This window comes from Botryllus schlosseri, chromosome 3, assembly GCF_051294905.1.
Source record: "Botryllus schlosseri isolate E-star chromosome 3, Bs_hap1, whole genome shotgun sequence".
Taxonomy (NCBI): domain Eukaryota; kingdom Metazoa; phylum Chordata; class Ascidiacea; order Stolidobranchia; family Styelidae; genus Botryllus; species Botryllus schlosseri.
This window is the reverse complement of record NC_137238.1, coordinates 9879185-9902342: the sequence shown is the minus strand read 5'-3', so window position 1 is coordinate 9902342 and position 23158 is coordinate 9879185. Positions and strand designations below refer to the sequence as shown.

The window sequence follows — 23158 nt, the reverse complement described above, 5'->3', positions numbered from 1 at the left end:
TTTCGACATGGACATGTTTATATGACATACCATTTTACTGCTACATATTTTCAGTATGATATTTCCGGAGGTTAAAGCAGGGCATCGAAAGGAAAAAGATAATTGTACAATCAGCGAACACAACGCTATATTGGTATTTTAAGACTACCTCAACTTCTACTTACTTTTTACTAGGGTTGAATTTAAAACAAAGGGTGTCTTAACACACTTTGCATAAAACATGTGCTTTAATAAAATGCCTTCAAAACGAATATTTCGTTCAAAGATTGTATTACAATGCATTAATTGTGTAAATACTTTCCAAAAACATTTGTATGAGCAGCCGGACGATTTTCACCAGATATAGTCGACGAATACGACGTGGCATGGGTAGAACCCTCGCAATCGTCGACGGTCCGACATTTACAACACGTAGATATGGATCATTGGTACGGAATGGATGTTCTGATGATGATGACAGCCGACCGTAAAAATACTGCATGACGATGTAGTCCTGCTTGAATATATTTTTGGTCCGTGTATGATATGGGTAGGAAGCTTAATTCGTCAAAGGAGCCATACTTACAATACATCTTCTATTTTCAATGTTAATACACTGTGACTTCGCCACGAAATATTCGTGACGTCATAGCTAGAAACACAATATAAAACGTGTTTCAAACGAGGGCCATATTTTAAACATGGTTGTTTTAAATTGATTTTTGTTGTAACTGGAACCCTACTTTTTACAATTTGAATTCTGTACTCTAGAAAGTAGTTTTGGGGATATGGATACATCGTTTTCATGATGGATTTTATCATAGCCATCAGTTAAAATAGTCCCTGTGTGACAAAAAAGAAGAATATATTTCGCAGTGGCGGGTCGTGACAATATCGGGTGGTGGGGCAAGGGCTGCAAGCGACTTTTTATCAAGATGACGTCACAATGGCGTTTTCCAACGTAAACAAGTAACTTAATGATGGTACGGTAACATGAATTTCCCGGCAACAGTGATTTTAACGTATGTGCCACGAGAGGTCCGCCGGTGAGCTGTGACTTGAAGTGTGGTAACTGCGTAAACGGCGTACGGAACAAAGATTCAACACGGTTCATGTTCGCACTAGACCTGACTAATTATCTGCAGAAATGGAAATGACTATTCCTCGAGAGATAGCGTAAGCCTAATTGGAAAGATCAACGAGTTCGGACGGATACGCAATTGTTATCTCATAGGTTGGGCCTGTCATATTGAATCCAAAACATCATTCTGAAGAACTAAGAATAGCAGCCTCAGAAATTCGGTCTCGGTACAGCGTAGGAGATATTGGCCTTGAAACTGGGGACTGCAACACGACACATACGGCTTTATTACTGTCTATAGGTCTGCTGCGAAATCGCCTTTGGAAAATATATTACCGAATAAATACGTGGATGAAAGCCTTAAACTTGGTACACTGTTACATGACATCATCGAGAAGTGGCCTCATGGCCCTTTTCGGTATGGTACACTGTCAAAATTAATGCGAACAGACCAACACCGAATTTTGCGTAAAATTTACTGAGGAATAGGCTGATCAAGTGATCAGCTGTTAGCCGCCATCGAAAACGAAATAGCTATCGCGCTTGACAGGGGGTTGTAAGCAAATGGCTTGAAGGCCACAATTTCACGGTGAAATTGACATTGGTGAATATAATATCAAGGTAAATATTTGAATGCAAACTGAGAATGATATCATCATCTCAGGTAACGTTACCGCAGATACACAGGCTTTTGCGTGAAATCCGCAATGCGTTGTAGGCTAAAGTGTCAGATTGGAGCACATCTCTACCATGCTCGACCTTGAAAACGAAATTACTGCCCTAATCATTTGGTGTCAACCTTAAGACTTGGCACAGCGTTTGATACTAAAATCAAGACATACCGTGCAAAAGCTTATGACGGATCTAGGTAAGGAGCATCGTTAAAATCAATCGAGACCAATACCGGCTTTGCGTATAATCTGTTGGCGATAAATGACGAGTCAGCTCTCACTCGAATTAGGAAACGAAATTACCACTAACACAGTTCAGTGACAAACTTGAAACTTGGTACAGCGTTCGATATTAACATAAAGACTTACCGTGCAAAATGTCATAACCGATCTCAGTATTGAACTTCGTCAAAATCAATGGATACCAATACCGGCTTTTGAGTAAAATCTCTTTGCGATACATGACACTCTCAACTTCGGAAACGGAATTACTACCCTAAACTTCAAGTAGAAACCCTGAAACTTGGGGCAGTGTTAAATACCACCATCACGACATGACATACCAAGTTTCAAGAGATTTGAGTTTTCATGGTGTGAAACACCATCAAAATCGACCTATACCAGCAAAGTTCGACTAAACGCATATGACGGTAAGCTAGTTCAGCTATAGATACGATTGTTACATCACACCTTAGGGGCACAGAGCTATTGTGCCCCGGTTGCTCGATAATTTTATGAATAGGAGAGAGTAAATCACCGTTTCTTTATTGTGCGCGGCTTTGAGAGAATAGACCAGTGGTCGGGAACCTATGGCTCGCGAGCCATATATGGCTCTTTTGGGTATAAGATATGGCTCTTTGACATATTTTCAATTTTGTACTTTATTTTATCGATATTGCTGCGACTTGTTAGTAAATATTCTTAACGGCAGTAATTATACTCGTGGCACCATAAACATGTATTTGAGAGGTCAAGACAGTGGCGTATCCAGGGTTAAGGGCTTGGATCCCTTTACAAAATCCTCAAATTTAAGTTGCTGTAGCACCAGCGACTAATATCCCTTGCGAATTCGACGTACCCGGCATCGCGCGCTGCGTAATCTTGGATGGCACCACACGTTGGTTGATCAAAGAGAATAGCATGACGTGGGGACAGTTATATGACGATCTAAATTTCAAATACTCGTTGTCTTCCTGATATACGCCGAGAAATGAACTGCCTTGGAAGTGACATTCCAATTACAAATCCAAATTACAAACAACGCTTTGCCACCCGCGTTCCTCATTGATAAGTAAGTAGCTTCTTAGTACTGCCGTTATACAGGCGTGTAGTGCAACGTTTACGTTACCGCCGAATTGAGAAGTCGATCAATATTTAGATTTTTGGAATCAATGCTACAGTTATATTAGATTAATATCAATTATGATAAATTCTCATCTATTTAAGATGAATTGCGCTACCACGGGATGATTATAGTAACCTACCGCAGTTTTTACAGAGAAAATATGGCGCCTACGATTAATCCCATGTAGGGAGTTGGAATTTGTACTAACATGACGTCACGAATTTTCAATTGTGACGTAACAATTGATTGGACATGTATGGCTCTTTTGGAGTTGAATGTAAAATATAGGGCTAACATGGCTCTTCAGACGAAAAAGGTTCCCGACCACTGGAATAGACAGTGAAAGCTGGTTATGAGCGCTACCGGGGTAAGCCCCGACTTGGCATTCACAAAGCGAAAACACAGAAGAGAATTCGATTTTCGCAGAGACTTCGCTATATATGGGCATTTACAAGCGAAATGACAAGAAGAATACCATTTTCGCTGTGATTTCGGTATATATAGATTGGTGTGCGTCTATAAATGGTAAAGAATTGTTATTGAACATAATTTTAGGTGGGGCAATGCCCCAGTTGCTCTATAGGACGAGCCGCCACTGATATTTCGACAATTGCACCTATTTGGAGCGCAATTATTCATTCTGCGTTACTGGCAAAAGTGACCACTCTGATCAGCAGCTAAAAGTATGCGAGCCCTCGACTGAATTAACTTTTTCGAACTACTAACATGATCACTTTGCATATCTTCATGTTCTACTTTTCGTTCAAGTAGTGTAGACGTCTTTCGTGAATTGCCACTTTGACTAGTACTCGAGTACGAAATGGAGTATCGAGGCCTTACCCCTACTTGAGTAGCAGCGATGACTTAGGGCCATCTGGTCATTTTTCAGTATGAAAGTAAATATACTATGAATTTGGTCGCCTACGTTATTCCGCGGACACTTCAATATTGAATATCGCAATAAAGTACGACCCATTTTTTAATGTAACGTATTAGGATATCATGAAAACGAACTGATCAGTAAAATCTAGTCTCAATTGCGATTCTGAACTATTATAAATGAACGAAGCCGATCCATCTCCCAACGTATCAGACAGAATAAGAAACCGGCGCCTATTAAAAATGAACAAAATTCGACCGATCCAGTCTGGCTCCGATCCATGCCCCGCTCTAGCCTACGTGCGTCGTATGCGTAATCCAGATTCAAAGTAAAGCCGATAGGGTAAATTGTATCGCAATAAATAAAGTCACAAGTAACCGATTAATAACACATTGATTACAAGTTGTTGCATTTCTTATTTTGTGAGGAGAGGGTAGGAGATTTCTGAAATTGTTTACAAATGGTTAACGATATTCAAGGTCAAGAATCGCTGTCCTACAGATTGCACAAGTGCATCCTATCGCAAACCTTCACCTATAGGTTATTTAATTGTGTCGGCGCATACGAAGATTCATCATGATCCGCGTTCGCGACGTGTCACCTCATAAGCGACGCAATATTGTCAAAACCAGATGCTCAGTTGCGTGGCAGAAGACGTGACGAATTCGACACCACGTGCACTCCACCGGAAGGTTTGGCGCAAGAACATCCCCATAATTGCGTTTAGGCTGTTCAAGACCTTCAATCTCGATAATACAATGTTCTGGTGCCAGAATGTTGGACACTGAAGAGTCGCTGCGAATAGAGAACGAGAGTAATGATTAATACAGAATCTTCAACTAGGAATATAGCTTCTATTGCAGTTCAAGGCAAGTCTATCGATAGGGATGTGCGAAAGCGAGTGGTTCGATTCTGAATCGAGTATTACGCTTCGAGTCGAATCTCGTACCACTTGGTATGACGTCATAAGAATAAGCATGATGCCGAAAGTGGAAATATATACATTTTTAGGTGACCACAATGGATGTAATGAATGTATCAATTTAGGGTAATTCGGCAAGTTTACACCGTACCTCTATTGCTCTTTGTGACAGTTACTATGGATTAATCTCGACTCACAGATTTCACATTTATACAAACGTGCGAACCGTTTAAAGCAGTAGTTCCCAAACTTTTTCGGTGTGAGGGCCAAATTTGGAATTTCAGAGGACGGTCGGGGCCGAACGAATACTACGGCTATGAAACGGACCCAAACAGCCATCATGGCTATTTCGGAGTAGTTTTATTGCTCTGGAGAGATTTCAAAACTGTACAGCAGTGGTTCCTAACCTTTTCTCCCCTAGCGCACCCTTTCAAAAATTATCGTGCTCCAGCGCCCCCAACCTCATATTGTAAGGAATGTAATAAAGACAATGAGTAAGAGGGAGGGCCGTAACAGCACTTCGTCACCCCCCCCCCTAAAAACGATTGCCTTGCGCACCCATAGCGTGATAAACCAAACTTCTGAGGGCTTCGCCCCCAAGAACCCCGTGGCGTGATTTCGATGGTCAGCAAAATTTGTGCGGCCTGGTCGCCCTAGGTACCAAAATTTTCTATAATGCATGAATGAATAGGTGGTAATTACATATATATGTCGCTATAAACTTTGTATCCTCTCAGCCCACGTAATCAGATCTACCAGTAGCGCTGCGTGAGCTGTTATATGGGAAAATAAAGGGCACGTAATTAATAATTAAACATATTTTGGCGTACCCGTAGGTACAATAAAATTCGATACCAGGGCCGTAACAGCACTTCGTAAGCCCCCCCCCAAAAAAAACGTTGGTCTTGGGCCCCCCATCGGGTGATAAGCCAAACTTCTGGGGGGCTTCTCACCCAGACCCCCGTTCGGCTGTCCGCTATTTGCTGATACTAGTCATCTACATAGGGTGTCCACGTCCATTTACTGAGCCAGCTATTCTCGCCTAGACGCGCGAAGGGCGAAGAATTTCGATAATTAATGATTGAATTGGTCAATATGATCGGGAATTGCATGTATATTGACATCAATTTTTATCCTCTCTCTGCTCACGTAAACAGATTTATCGGTAGAGCTGCGTGGGGTGCAATGTTCCCTCTATGCTGCGCACGTGCGCATTGCTGACACGGTCTCTGCGCACAGAAAATCTACGTTGCGCACACAAATCCGAAGTCATGACCTTTTATTAGTCGTTACGCACTGTTGTACAAGGGTCTGCGCATTGAGTTGTTGAGTGTACCCAGACTCGTCAAAACGTAGAGCGAACATTGTGAGGTGTCTTGGAAACTGTAGGGCCCTTAACTAATAATTAAACATATTCGGGCGGGCGAACCCGCTGGTATGACTTCGTTGCATGATGTTATTTCGTGACCTCCTGTCTGCTATATCAAAAAATATAGAATCGCCCAACAGGAATATCTAGTTTTAGATATCCCCGTCGCCCAATCCTACTAAACTAAAAGACGCACACGATTTCAAATTGGTATTTCTTCACTGGCATATCATTTTTCCCTGCCAGATGGAATTTGTCTTCTGAGGTTCAGATTGCCAAAACAGGAACATTCGGTGCCAATCATATATAACGAAGTTTTCGGTGTTAATTTGCTCTGAATACTCATTAAGGATATGTCCTACCACCACATGTACTGCAAAGCCATTTTTTTCCAGCGCCCCCATACCGCCCCCTGAGCCCAGCGCCCACCATATCGCCACCTGAGCGTTTCCGCCCCCTTCAAAATCGCCAGCGCCCCCTGTTGCATAAATTTTCAAAAAATACTCCATAATTCATGCTAATTCATGAAATAATTTCGGCCCCCTTCGAGCTCGGTCCCCCTCAATTGGCGGGTTTGGGGTGCGGCAGTTACGGCCCTGACTATAGGACTACCATGCTATGCTGCTTTTAGCTGCCTAAGCAGTATGCATCTCGGCGTATTCAACCGTGAGTCACGTGTTGCACATCTAGTTATCATAGGGTTACCATACGTCCTCTTTTAAGATGATTCGTCCTCTTTTTTGATTTTTTTAAAGTGTCCTCGGAGAACGCCCAAATGTCTTCTTTTTTGAGATTTTGTCTTCTTTTTTGAGGACTTTGGTTACATATAGGGCCAAATTCAACTGATATACATCAAGTCAGCACTGCAGGAACACCACGGCGGCTATTTCGGGAGCTGAACCGGAGTCAACCACCCGTTAATGTGAAAGAAAAACTGTATTTTCCGGGAGTTGAGCATCTTTTTCTTTTTTAGTCAAGCGACCACGAAGTGGAAAAAATTTACCATATTTTCAGGATTTTCCTCCAGTTTTGAAAGTTATCAGTACCTATTTATATCTATAGCTACTGCTCGTTCAACTGGGAAGTTAGGGCACATTGCATTGAAACAGCAGTGACGTAACGTTAGCAGTCTATACTCACAACTTTCCTGCAATTCTATAATTAGAAACTACAGAGGCCAAACCAAGCAAGAGTATTTTATGAATATAAATTTTATTTTTTGTCATAAATCGATTTCTTAATATATTTTTGGGGCCGCAAGAAGGCTATCTGGGGCCGCGCTTGGGAATCACTGGTTTAAAGTGAACGTTAACCTATGACGTCATACTGCTAATTTCAACACTAAACTTCCGTAAAGTAATATATTATTGTACATGATAACTAGCGACGACTCATGCCATATTATGTTTGCTGAAGTCAATGCTGACTTTTAGATCTCAACAAATCTATCAACTGGAACAATCAAATGCTAAAATAATTCCTAAAAATCAATATCGTCCGTCGCTTAGTCAGCAATTTCGACGAGGACTCAGCTAGACCGGACATGTATATTCTTAAAAGTGAAACAAAGGTTTCTATTGCAGTGTCCCTGATACGGCGTATCAAAACCTAACAGGAACTTCAACGTGTTTGTGGGCTCGCGACAGCGCCTTTCCGTGATAGCGCGTACAGGTAACACTATTCCGCATTGCTTTATACGCATATAGTAACATAACGACGTGGCATCGCAAAAGATACTTTGGCATAAACCCCAACAACTACGTTACACACAAAAATCACTGCACAAACCTCAGTAGCCTTGTCAACCCTAGACACTTCCCTTGTACTACTCCGCTTGAACTACTACTTCAACTTCAAACCTCGACATACTTGCTCGCATCCAGCACCTCCAGCCACACTTCCAGCCAAACCAAGAACTGTTTTCCTTCTACCAGACACCCACGTGCAACATAGGCCTACATACCGAACATTCTAGAAAACAGCTCAATGACAACAAAATGTGATTACCAGGGCGTTACACTATATATACTTGCGCCAGATATTATCCCAAAGTCAAGTTATACAGCAACCGACACCCCAATCGGAAGGATTTGGTGTTTATGAGACAATAGTGTTGTCAAATCAAGATCGATGCCGCACGCCTGATAGATTAAACATCGATGCATTGTTTATATCAACTTCGTTGATGCATATTTGTAGGTAGTTGATCGGTTACCTAAGCACAATTCGTCGACTTCCTACATTTAGTGTGTTTCGTTCTTGCTATTGTGTGATTGTAGACAACGCTCGAAACAGAGGCTCAAGTTGGCAAGGTGCTGAAATATTTTCATGATGCCAACATGTGCCCAAGCAGATTAGAAAACCTGACATCAATGCTATTTCAGACAGTCAATCGCAGAGAAGTAACCCTTTCTTGCGAAACTATGACCAGACCATGCCATGAACTCTGCAATAGGTCAGCACGTTCTCACGCATCCAGAGTGTGCAAAATCGTACAACGAAAACATATTTTCAATTCTTGCTCGCTGACGCAGTCTATTTCATTCAACTGTTCTCGAATCGACTATAATAAAACTCGAGCAACCGATTCTTTGTCGGCAGAAGGACCGACTCTATGATCTGCGTGTATTTCATTAGTGTTGCGTCTCTGGCTATATATTATAGCCAATTTGTATTGCACCAATTGCAATCTTGCTAAACGCTCTCGTTTTGTGAATTCTCTCGTTGTTGTTGTTGTTTTTATACCACTTTTACGTCACACTACCTATTTCATCTTTATAATTCAGATTGCGATCTCCGTATTTACTGAAGGCCACTCCCGACGAGGGTCAGTTGAAGAGCTTCGAGTGAATAAATTGCGAATATGAATGCGTTGTTCGTTGCAATATCAAAATTATGCACCACAAGGAACCTATTTATGAAAATGTTAGCAATATGACGTTACATGACGTCATAGGTTCACGTTGGCGTTCACACAGAATCTTTCAAAACGGTTTGCTTTCACACCATCCCTAAAATGCACCATAATTCGCCTGCTCATTACGCAAGGAAATAGGTTCACGTTGGCGTTCACACAGAATCTTTCAAAACGGTTTGCTTTCACACCATCCCTAAAATGCACCATAATTCACCTGCTCATTACGCAAGGAATTTATTGTAAAGCCCACTGACGTGACTATATGCCAGAATTTTCGTGATTAAAATATGTTCTTTAATGGCATAAAACGCTGCATGGTCCTATAAACTAATCCTTGTCTTGTCGTTTCTAACCGACGCACACGGGATTAGGCTACTAGAAAATCCCTGACGAACCGTCCGCGACATAATAAAAGTATCACTGCGGCTGCGACCATACAATTCCACACATCGATGCCGGTAGAACTTGTGTAATGAATTGGCCAGAAATTGATAGCAATTGTCTAAACCGTTCGATTAATTAGTCAAAATTTTATTCCTTCTCGCCAGAGTACGGCGCGCCCATAGAGACCGAGCATTTCGTCCTTGAAACTTTTTCGACGCCTATACGTCGGCGGCGGTGGTTGACTTCTGTGTACATCCACCGCTCGCCGAAGTATCTCCTCAATTACTGGAGGCATCGCCGTGTCTCGCCTCGCAGCCATATATTCCTCCAAGTTCAATCTTCCATCGCCATCTCTGTCGACTCTTCTGATATATTCCTGGAATTGCAACTGGTGGTAAAATCATTTCTAACCTCGATGGTTGCGCAGAATTAAACGGCAGAATCACCCACACAAAAAGGCAAGAAAAATGAACCCTACACCGATTCCACATTGGATCTGAAGTGCCGAATATGGGATGCAGCAAGTTGCATGCCGCGTTACGATATCCAGTGTTAGAGAAGAAGTTGACTGAGAACACGCAAACTCATGAAGCTCTGTGTGAATCCGCAACTTTGACTGCGATATCGCACGGAAGAATAGCATGATAACGCGTATTCAAAATTAAATATCATCTTCCGAATACTGTATACATACATCGGTGGTCAGTAACGATGTACTTCTACTTTTCGCAGTGCTTAGTTGGTCACGATATCTGACTATTACTATTTCCACCCGATAGCTTCTCAGGCAAAACTACTCATTGTTTAGACCTCTTATTTTGTCAGTAGAAAGTAGTTTTGGCATAGTGTTACATTTCATTTAGAGCAGTGGTTCTCAACCGCTTGCATGTTTCCTGTCAGTCCGCCAAATGTATTCGGATTTACTATCTCCATCCTCCAAATGCAAGAAGGTGGATGCTTGTCGATTAATTGAACAAATAAAACATCGAATTTCAATTTCATTCAGAAGTTGGGAGCGTATTTTTCTGCATAGTGTGTCGTACAGTGGAGCGTGTCATAGAGTGGGCACATAGTGTATCATAAGCGTATGTAACAATGGTGCTAATGTTGTACAAAACTATATGAAAGTAGCAACTCGTTTCGGGCAGGTTATATGTAAGAGAAATGCGGAGACTTTAATGGAACTGTTCGACAGTACCGCTAAGCTTCACTTTGTAACGTAATAAAGCCTACAGCAAACAAGAAAGGGAATTTCTTTGAAACGATATCGAATATTCACTATTAAGTTAGTGGTATTTAACAGAACTTTGCGAGCTTCGGATTGCAGATACTTAAAAAGTAACCACAACATTTAACGGTCCGCAAGTTCAGAAAGGTTGAGAACCATCGATTAGGAGCACAGGTTCTTAACCTTTACTAGCCCGCGGAACAGTCACGCTAATCGTCAAGCCTTCGCGGAACCCCAGATTTTGGCCGAGTCATACAAACAAAAATCTAGCACGACACACATCCTTACTATAGATTCCTACGAATACCTTAATTTAGATTGGTGGTGCACAAAATAACCGGTGAGTGATCAGAGTGATCGAAGAGCGAAACTGATAAAAACACGATTTTCACACGAAACGAAAACATTGCAATGAACACGTATAGGAAATCTATGACTTCTGTCGTTTTCTTTCGGAAAATAGTTCAGAAATGCGCGCTATTTCTCCTTGGAAAGATTCGTCGTATTACTCGGACGAAACGCAACAGCGTGATACCGATTACTTAATTACAAGGAGCTTGTAAATATTGGAGATAGAATTGTATTTAAAAAACTAAATGGGGTTTACGCCCCTTAACAAGGCTACCGATACTGTATAATTACCTAGAACCAATGATGGCGAAGACCGGCGTATCACAAAACATATGTATGAGTGAAGTGTTGCGTCTTTCAAATACCGCACGGAAACCTAAAACTGCCTCGCGGAACGCCTATAGTGTTCCGACGAACACCGGTTAATAGAGTTACCATACGTCCTCCTTTAGGAGGATTTGTCCTGCTTTATCAGGTTTTCGAAAATGTCCTCCGAGGACGCCTAAGTGTCCTCATTTTTGGTAATTCGTCCACCTTCACAGCTTTTACAGCTAGGATAATGGACAGGTTCGACTGAAAATTGGCATAAATGACGCTAAACAGTTTTCGTTTTGAATTTTGGGTCTAGTCAACTCGACAAATCAACCAGCAAAAATAGCAAATCGGCTGTTTTTAGTCTTGATCAACTAACTCTTCTTATTTGGTAACGTGTGGTCCTTCCCCGATTCCAAATTACGGTGACCCTGACGGTTACGAAACGCTGATTTAGAGTTACCTTGTCATAACGAACGGAGGAATGAACCCCGCACCACGGTAACTGGATATCTTTTCAGCAATCGCACAGATTTATAATGGGTTTATTCATTGTCCGCTAGTCGCGAAGATGCGCCCCACAAATTTGCAGAGACCACCGTCAGCTGACTACAAGAGAGCTTAAACGCCCAGACAAAATCCATTGTGGAAACTACTTTTCCAGTTTTCAATTTTAACTGGAGGATCAACGTGAACCAATTTTATATATATAGCCTACGTGCGGCTCTAAACCTTTAATAACCTGGCGAACCCGTGCGATAATATACAATCCTCATGCGAACCCAAATTAACGCTGCGTCGAAAATACGAATATTTAGTACAGTGGTTCGCAACTTTTTAGACCGTGTTCAAAATCTGAGTTTTAGTGGCATCTCGCGATCCAGTCGTGACAATCATAGTGAATGCAATTTTTACTTTAGTACGCTAAGTTTTACTGATAAAAGACGTCAAAAACGTGCAGAAAACGGCCGTTTGCAACACTGCACACGCGATTTCAAACTGGGGTGCAATATTTTCCTCTGCGGGTAGCATTTGCTTGACCGTCTACTCTTGATTGAAAGGGCGGGACTATTAGTCGCCGACCATCTCGACGACAGGACATGGTAGGATTCAGCCAACCAGTGACGATCATTTTTGTCCAAGGTTTTATCGTTGACGAACTTTATGGAACCTACTTTACCCAGCCGTATGTTGGCCAAACGTTTAGGTCTTCACGTTGGAAGCCAATGTCGGACAAATCTTGTGAAATCGAACCAATTTGTGCTTTACAAAGGTCAGCTCATTTTCATATGTCGAAGATCTTTAGTTATATCGACTTATCTACGTATGTCACTTATTGGCTCTAATACCCAACGCAGTGACTCGGATATGTAGGCTACCTAACAACTAAGGCAGTCAGGCGCAGCGCGAATAATTAATTTGTCGCAAGAAATTCAACAAATATTACATACATCTTAAACGATGTCTCTGGTGCCGTCGCGAACCACTACCAGCGAATCACTACCCCTGTTTGGCTCGCGACCACTACTTCCAAGAAACCGTGATCCACATGATAGGCCTACACCTCAAATCTGTATAGAATGCTAGTGTACAAAATGACATGTACATAAACAAAACGGAATGCGTAGCATTCGCGTTTCAACTCAAAAAACCTGAACAGATTCAGCTCAAAAGTCATATTATGAAGTTTCAAAATTTCTGACATCATGGCTTCTAATTTACCTGCAATTGTCTCGTAGATATTACAGTCTGAAGATTTGCCTCGTAACTAGCCGAGACGAATTCATGCAGTTCCAGGTATCCATTGTGATCTCTGTCAAGTAACATAAATTCTTTTCCGAGAGCGCAATCGCATAGTGGCGGGATTTCGTAGCGCTGTGCCATTCTCGAACAAAGACGTTAACACACGAGTCGGAACCAAAACGAGGCCTACCACGAACCAGAGAGCGAATGAGGATTTTGTGCTGTTATCGTGAAGACGTTGATTGGACGGACGGGGTGCAATCATATGATGCGAGCGACAACAACGTTTATTGTCTTGTCGCATGGCTGTCGGCGTCGCTTGATAGATTGGACAGAGAACAATGATTAGAGTACTCAAAACTGAATTCAATGTTAATTCTGACGAATCCAGTCGAGAAATGAGAGAGGATTTGCCGAGTACTGAAATTATACGATCCTTCTCACTAAGAGTTATTCATCAAAAAGAATCATAGTTTTTATATAGTTTTCTACCCAGGAAGTCTCAAAATCTCGATTGGTCGTACTGCAGCATACGAGGTATGGGAGACCCGTATAGAGGGCATTGCGTCTTCGCTAGGGTTGCCATACGTCCGGAATTTCCCGGACATGTCCGGAATTTCACTGAAAAATCTGCGTCCGGGAGGAATTTCTAAAATATGCCTAAATGTCCGGAATTTTGAAGGCTCGAAGCAGGCTCAAAAGTTTTTCGTAAATCAACATAAACAATATTATTTTCAAGCAGATTTATGCTATTCAAAATTGTTCTTCGCGTCGCACCCGAGTTAATGCAACGTATAATGATATTAGTATGGGCACCAGGCACCACCCTCGCCAAACGATGCTATCAAAATAAATATAAATACCCATCATTTACTGAAAGAAGTGCGATCGCAGTCGCAATTATAAGCTAACAGTATATTCCTAGAGTAGGTTAAGGCCGATTGGATGCTTCAGTCACAGACGGTGGTTCCAAATCTTGGGGTCGGTCGCCTTTATTTGGGATCGCGATGATGTTGGACGTAATCAGCTTGCTAGGCCGTGAGTAAGTTTCGGCAAGCTGAATTATTTTAGTTATCAGCTTATCAAGTTTTTAGCTTTGCCACCTAACATTTTGAAGTCGGAAATGAGGTAGCGACCATAAAAGGTTGGAAATCACCGGATGTGCATATGCTGGTGTATTTAATAGTAGCCTAATATATGGAAGAATAAATATTATTGACAGAAATCATACATAAAATTTAACAGCCAAATGCATATAGTAAGTGCCCAACAACTTATATCGACTACCTTTTTGGGCGGAAGGGGGCAGAAAAAATGATATTTCGGACCTGATTAAAACACATAAATAGATAACTACACCACATGACAGGCCAGACAGGGCCCGCCAGATGATTTCATCCGGCCCGTGGAGTAATCTATTGCAGACCCAAGCAAGTAACAATCTGCTGAGCTCACATTACAGATGGCCCAATTCATGACCTATATGTTCCACTCCATTCCTGCATAGTGTACACAGTCGATGGGCAATGCTTTGCTAGTGTGACGTCATATTGACGGTCAATGGGTTACACCTCATTTTAAAATCCGCTAGTGGGCGCTAAAGAGTGTCCGGAATTTACTTCAGAGAAATATGGTAACCCTAGTCTTCGCAATCTACACGCTGCTGTCATAGCTATATACTCAGGTGTAAACCCTGTGCTAGTGGTGTGAACGTGAACGGCGTGGACGGTTTGCACTTCTGAAATTTAAAGGTTCGCGTTCACGCACCAAACTTGGTAGGTTCTGCACTGTGTACCTTTTTCATGTATTACAATTTCTCACGCCATTAAAACGTATTTAGATGAATTTCTTTATATTTCAACTTCAGACCACTCCCCGCATGACGCTGGCATCATGAAAATATTTCAGCACCTTGCCAATTTGACCCTCTGCTGTGAGCGTTGTCTACAATCACACAATAGCAAGAACGAAACACACTAAACGTAGAAAGTCGACGAATTGTGCTTAGGTAACTGATCAATTACTTACAAATATGCATCAACCAAATTGATATAAAGAATGCATCGATGTTTAATCTATCAAGCGTGCGGCATCGATCTTGATTTGACAACACTAATGTCTCATAAACACCAAATGCGTCCGATTGGGGTGTCGGCTGCTGTATAACTTGACTTTGGAATAATATCTGGCGCACGTATATATAGTGTAACGCCCTGGTAATCACATTTTGTTGTAATTGAGCTGTTTGCTAGAATGTTCGGTATGTAGGCCCATGTTGCATGTGGGCGTCTGGTAGAAGGAAAAGAGTTCTTGGTCTGGCTGGAAGTGTGGCTGGTGGTGCTGGAAAGCGAGCAATTATGTCGGGGTTTGAAGTTGAAGTAGTATAGTTCAAGTGGAGTAGTACCAGGGAAGTGTCTAGGGTTGACAAGGCTACTGGGGTTTGTGCAGTGATTTTTGTGTGTAACGTAGTTGTTGGGGTTTTATGCCAATGAATGTTTTGCGATGCCATGTCGTTATGTTAATATATGCGTATAAAGCAATGCGGAATAGTGTTACCGGTACGTGCTATCACGGAAAGGCGATGTCCCGAGCCCACGAACACGACGAAGTTCCTGTTGGGTTTTGACACGCGGTATCAGGGACACTGCAATAGAAACCTTTGTTTCACTTTTAAGAATACACCTGTCCGGTCTAGCTGAGTCCTCGTCGAAATTGCTGGCTAAGCGACGGACGATATTGATTTTGTGGAATTATTTTAGCATTTGATTCTTCCAGTTGATAGATTTGGTGACGTTTAAAAAGTCAGCATTGACTTCAGCAGACATAATATGGCATGAGTCGTCGCTAGTTATCATGTACAATAATATATTATTTTACGGAAGTGTGGGGTTGAAATTAGCAGTATGACGTCATGGGTTCACGTTCACTTCAAGCGGTTCGCACGTTTGTATAAATGTGAAATCTGTGCAGTCGAGATTAATCCATAGTAAATGTCACAAAGAGCAATAGAGGTAGGGGAGATGTGGTACCGATGGAACACTGGGACCGAAAATACTTGAAAAATTCGCTGTGATAATCCAATGATTACAGTACCCGACTTTGTCTACAATGGCATGCTGGAAGCATCTTTCCTCACATGCAAAAAACTTCGACCTGCGTGAGTTATGGGGTCTATGACAAATGATTTACGTTTTAGTGGGTGCAAAGTAAATTTGTATCGAGATATACATTTTTCTATATCACTTTCCAGACTAAAATAAAACGCAATAATTTTTTATGTGAATTATAGGGCTAGTATCAGGGTATATAATAGCACATATTTTTTGAATCAATACCATTCACGAGTGGACTATTTCAATTCAGTTACAATATTTATAGGGTGGAGGACCTAGGCAAAATAGTTGGACCAACTAATCATTTAACAACAAAAACACGCTTACTTATATAGAGGCTGTAAATCAGAGTTACCTGTGGTGTTTTATCGCTATTACGAGGTTTTTGAAATTCGAAATGTCGATTTTCCATTTGAGTTGATATAATCTATTTCTTTCTTGTAGGTGGCGACGAAACATTCTTCATTGGCATGCTGTAGCTTAGATTATAGTACACAATAAAACAAGTCGAAAAATTTGAGATTTTGAGCGTATGTCTCATAGGTCCCAGGGTTGTATGCCATTGGACCCACCAGGTGGGGACCGATGACACGTTCGAGCAACAAATTTTAAACGTTTAAAAATATTTTTTGAAAAGGAGGATATTCATGTAAATGTCCGCGATAGTTAGAGCTCGTATCAAAGTGTTAAGACAGCAAAAGATCCGCTATTCTCGGCTGAAGATATGAGTGCCAGAGATTATTTTGTAATTTTTGATCCATCGGCACCACATCTCCCCTACGGTCTAAAATTGCCGAATTACCCTAATTTGATACATTCATTACATCCATTGTGGTCACCTAAATATGTATATATTTACACTTTCCGCATCATGCTTATTCTTATGACGTCATACCAAGTGGTACGAGATTCGACTCGAAGAATAATACTCGATTCAGAATCGACCACTCGCTTTCGCACAGCCTTATTGATAGGCTTGCCTTGAACTACAATAGAAGCTATATTCCTAGTTAAAGATTCTGTATTAATCATTACTCTCGTTCTCTATTCGAGGCGACTATTCAGTGTCCAACATTCTGGCATCAGAACATTATATCATCGAGATTGAAGGTCTTGAACAGTCTAAACGTATTATGACTGAGGGTGGTCTTGCGCCAAACCTTCCGGTGGAGTGCACGTGGTGTCGAATTCTTCACGTCTAGTGCCACGACGCAACTGAGAATCTGGTTTTGACAATATTACGTCGCTTATGAGGTGACACGTGGCGAACGCGGATAATGATGCATCTTGGTATGCGCCGACACAATGAAACAAGCTATAGGTGAAGGTTCGCGATAGGATGCGCTTGTGCAATCTGTAGGGCAGCGATTCTTGACCTTGAATACCGTTAACCATTTGAAGAGAATTACAGAAATCTCCTACCCTCTCGTCACAAAATAAGAAATGCAACAACTTGTACTCAATGTGTTATTAATCGGTTACTTGTACCTTTATTTATTGCGATACAATTTGCCCTATCGGCTTTACTTTGAATCTGGATTACGCATACGACGCACGTAGGCTAGATCGGGGCATGGATCGGAGCCAGACTGGATCGGTCGAATTTTATTCATTTTTAATCGTCGCCGTTTTCTTATTCTGTCTGATACGGTGGGAGATGTATCGGCTTCGTTTTTTTTATCATAGTTCAGAATCGCAATAGAGACTATATTTGACTGATCAGTTCGTTTTCATCATATCCTAATACGTTACATTAAAAATGGGTCGCACTTTAATGCGATATTAAATATTGAAGTGTCCGCGGACTTACATAGGCGACCAAATTCATAGCATATTTACTTTCATACTGGAAAATGACCAGATGGCCCTAAGTCATCGCTGCTACTCAAGTATGGGTAAGGCCTCGATACTGCATTACGTACTCGAGTACCAGTCAAAGTATCCATTCACGAAACATGTCTACACTACTTAAACGAAAAGTAGAACATGAAGATGTGCAAAGGGATCATGTTAGTAGTTCGAAAAAGTTAATTCAGTCGAGGGCTCGCATACTATTAGCTGCTGATCGGAATGGTCACTTTCGCCAGTAACGCAGAATGGATAATTGCGCTCCAAATAGGTGCAATTGTCGAAATATTTTATTCTTTTTTGTGACACAGGGACTCTTTCAACTGATGGCTATAATAAAATCCATCATGAAAACGATGTATTCATATTCCCGAAACTACTTTCTGGTGTACATAACTCAAAGTGTAAAAAGTAGGGTTTCAGTTACGACAAAAATCAATTTAAAACAACCATGTTTAAAATATGGCCCTCGTTTGAAACACGTTTTTTATTGTGTTTCTAGCTATGACGTCACGAATATTTCATTGTGACATCACAGTGTATTGACATTGAAAGTAGAAGATGTATTGTAAGTATGGCTCCTTTGACGAATTGAGTTTCCTACCCATGTCATACACGGACCAAAAATATACTCGAGCAGGACTACATCGTCATGCAGCATTTTTACGGTCGGCTGTCATCATCATCAGAACATCCATTCCGTACCAATGAGAAATATCTACGTGCTGTAAATGTCGGACCGTCGACGATTGCGAGGTTTCTACCCATGCCACGTCGTATTCGTCGACTATATCTGGTGAAATTCGTCCGGCTGCTCACACAAATGTTTTTGGAAAGTATTTACACAATTATTGTATTGTAATAAAATCTTTGAAAGAAATATTCGTTTTGAAGGCATTGTTTCAAAGCACATGTTTTAAGCAATGTGTTTTAAGACATCATATGTCTTAAATTCAACCCTAGTAAAAAGTAAGTAGAAGTGGAGGTAGTCTTAAAATATCAATATAGCGTTGTGTTCGCTGATTGTTCAATTATCATTTCTCTTTCTATGCCTTGCTTGAACTTACGGAAATATCATACTAAAGCTATGTAACGATGGTTTAGGATAAAAATATGACTCGATGGCAGTAGAATGGTATGTCATTTAAACATGTCCATGTCGAAATCTTTCTTACCGATTTTCCCTTGACAGCGATGCAGCTCCCCTAATCTACCTAATCCAGGAGTGACCATCCTTTTCGGCCAAAGAGTCACATGAAATTTACGAACCATTTCGCGGACCACTTGAATGTTGATGACCAGATTTTCTAGTAGTCCGACCTTGGATCGAAGCGCGAACAATTTTCAAAGGTAATAAATGAATTCGGTCAACAATATAGCTTCTTGCATATATCTCGGCTCGCCTCTGTAAACTGATGGTCTCAGTTTGTAAGTACAGGACTGTTTGTCTGTCGGCCAACACGGGTCTATCATTTTGTGCCAAGATTTCAGCGAAGACGATCTTTCAGCAAGCGCACCGGTAAAGTCGCATGTTAGACGACACGTTTTCTCATAATCGTGAACATAATTAGACTTGAATTTTCTAAAATTCGGCGTATTTAGGATGTGGTACTAATGCTAAAAGCAAGAACTCGGCTGTCATCAAAGCGCGCAATGCGCGAAGAAAAAATTCAAGTTAAATAAATCTGTCGCGATAAACTCTACTTTATGGTAACATACAATGATGTGAAAATATGTGGCTGACTCTGGTGGACGCCAATGCCAATTTTAGTCATGAACACCCTAAATTTTGCGCTCATCTTGATCAAATTTTTCGTTGGTTTTGCAAGTTCAGAATAAATTACCGGGACAATTTACATTTTACAATATATATCTTATTTCGAAATTTACCTCGTGGGTCACTCGAAACTTTCTTGCGGTTGGCCACCCCTGATCTAATTCCTCCTTAAGTAGTTTTTTTCTCGTTGCATGATAAATAGAACGCGGGAACGCTGGGAAACGAATCCGACAATGGCCAACGGAACCTAATTGTTACTCGTGAACACTACCTTTGTATTTATTTGAAATGCATTACAGATCACACAATATAATTTTAGTATCTATGTAATTAGGAACAACATTGTTTTGTATACAACACCTATAGAAAGGTAAGAGGACGAAATGGTTGTTGCGACTCCAGACAGGAGAAGCCTTCTCGCAAGTCCACTTTCGCCATGCTGGAATCTGAAACATAGCTCAATTACTAGCAGTGTGTTGCATTTTGCAATGGAGAAAGATGATTCTTCTGCTTGACGGATGACCTATATTAGGGTCACCATATTTTAGGAATCTGAAAAAAGACACTTTTTCAAAATTCTCAGACTTGAAATATCGAAGCAAAATCCGGAAAAAATGGTAAATGTATTCCAAATTGGTAGTTGGTTGACTTTAAAAAATGTCACTTTTTCTGACTAGACTCCAGAAATATACACTTTTGTTGAATTCTCCATTGGTTGACTAAAAAAAGGGTAAACTTTGTGGCTCCACTCCTGATATACCAGCCGGAACGTTACTTGAGTACCAATTCCCTATATCTCAGTCGAATTTCAAAATACATTACACTAAAATTTTCACAAACAAGGACAAATTCTCAAAAGAAAGGACGTTCGGGGGTCCTCCGAGGACATTTTCAAAAACCTACCTATATTCATAGATTTTATCATATCGATTTTTCGTATCAATTGAACTCGAAAATGGTACCTCCTATCACCAGGAGATACAAATCAGACTTTCCGGGGCAGGGAACCATTTTATAAACACGTCCGATTTGATTTCGACCGAATAACAACTCGACTAATCAACGATATAAAATTCGCACTATCGTTTTCAGCGACCAATCTTGCTTAAATATCAGTCTGAAATCAACCATCAAGTTTGGTTTGGGCACCTTTCAGATTAAAACCTGTCTAAATGCACACGGATTGGTTTCATCTTTATGTCACACATTTAAGATGCTTGTTCAATGTTCATGCAAAGTAGCTGATTTCAATAAATCGATAAAAGTATAATGTGAGTGTTGATATTTTTGTGGTAAGTACAACTCATACAAGGAGTATGTTTTCCACTATAGGCGTATCCTTTTTGTTGATTTGTCATTGTTTAGCATTCATGGTTTCCGACATCTATGGACGGTCATTTTATACCACCAGATTAGCGTTTCTATTCAGTGTCCCCGAGCTACTTGGTAATACCGCGGCCCACTTTGTGTATTGAGTGGGGATGGATAGTATATATACTATAACTAGTGTAGATGTACCTTCAACACAGGAAAGTAATGTAGAGTCGACAGAACCCAATAGTGCTGCAACAGTGGAGCATGCACTTGAGATTGTTTGTTTAATTGTGATATTCATGATGTTTGTCGACTACTATGATCATTTACACCAGGCCAGTTTTCTTCCATTTTATTCAGTAGTTGCCGACTTGTAGCACTGTCCAATTCTAAGCTTTTATAATACGCTTACGCGGATGATATGGTGATGAAGAGCCTAGATAAACCTCCAACACTTCGATGGGAATTCTGGAGTCGACCTCGGTCGGACTTGAACCCGCAATCAATTGTTGTTACAGCTGTTGATTACACCACTACGCTATCTTGCTAACTATGCACTTGAGATTAAATTATTCATTCTCATCAGCGTGATCACGTCATTTACAATACAGACTTAAAGGTTCGAAATGGCACGTCAGGGATGACCATTCACGGATGCGGTAAGGCTATTTGATCTCTCCTACCCTGTCGCACGTCACTGATAAAAAATTGTATATTTTACTTTCGACGAATGAATATCCTTCCATGCGTCGAATTTCCCGGCCGACTCTGTTTGTAGCCTTGCAAACGTACGTACCATTCTCTTCCAAAGACATATTATTTAGCACCAGAGTAGAGCGACCCAAACCGCGCTTCTGATGCGGTACGTAAACGCCGTCGCGGTACCAGGTAACTTTCGGTGCGGGGAATCCAGATGCGGTACAGTGGGATACAGATATTGAAAATCTGCTAGGGTAACGGCTATCTGCTACCGTATAATAATGTTGTTTACTACTGTGGCATTGTCCTGGACGTGAGATATCGAGCTACCATAACGGAACCCCCCGCCTTTCAAGAATACCGTGGATGGCATTCAGCCATGTCGCCTGTATAGGCAGTGCTCCTTATCCTCAGTCTTCGATATCTTGTGATTCGATTACAAGTTGGTATGTTGCTAATTTTAATCATTTTAAGGGTTTATATATATGTATTGTCATTTGTAAGCTGTATGTTAGCGTGATTTGAACAAGAATAGATAAATCAATCAATCTTTATATTTTATAGCTCACTGGTAAATGCTGCTATTCGATATATACTTAGAACAGGCTCGCGGGCAACTCATTTGGTCCTCGCGGGCTAACTGGGGCTCGTGGGTAACGAGTTGGTGACCCCTGATCTAGTTTATCTCTATAGTCTAGATATCCCTGTACTAGCCACCTCCACGAGATAGAATTCAAGCGTACGCCCATGGTTGACGAGTATTTTTACCTTTTATAAACTATATTCGAATTCTATTCAAATCAAATAAGGGGTTTGGTTAAGGTGAGAAGAGAGCACCATGAGCACTCTATGGAACAGAGATAGATATTTGGTTATTAGAATACTTTAATACTAGTTTACGACAACCTAAGCTGTAAGCTCCGACCACTTCTTCTGCGGTCAATTCATTTGTGATAGAACATGGTCAGTAAAACGCTCGATCATTGAATACTTGGTAGCTCTCTCAGGTTACACCAGCGTTTCGCGAACAATCCGACCATATGCTGGACACAGCGAGTTTTGTCGACACTGATTACTTGAAATTGACCTATAGATTTTGCTGCGAGTCTCGAGTCAATCCTCATCTCTGATACGCCGAGTCAAGTCAAATCAAGTTCAAGTCAGACGAAAAAGGTGACTCGAGTCAAGTCATCACTCGAGTCATCCCAACACGGCAATATACAAT

General features: G+C 41.1%; 1 protein-coding gene and 1 long non-coding RNA gene across 2 annotated transcripts in view; one reads left to right on the top strand and one right to left on the bottom strand.

The window, feature by feature from the left end:
- Positions 1-23158, top strand: part of LOC145434884 (uncharacterized) — a 553571-nt gene that overhangs the window by 514314 nt on the left and 16099 nt on the right. The gene's annotated exons all lie outside the window — the stretch shown is intronic.
- Positions 9618-13612, bottom strand: LOC145435283 (uncharacterized). Its single transcript, XM_080312597.1, has 2 exons — positions 13162-13612; positions 9618-9924 (listed from the first exon to the last, which is right to left on the bottom strand). Exons 1-2 carry the CDS (start codon positions 13321-13323, stop codon positions 9688-9690), a joined length of 399 nt encoding a protein of 132 aa, XP_080168723.1. The 5' UTR covers positions 13324-13612; the 3' UTR covers positions 9618-9687.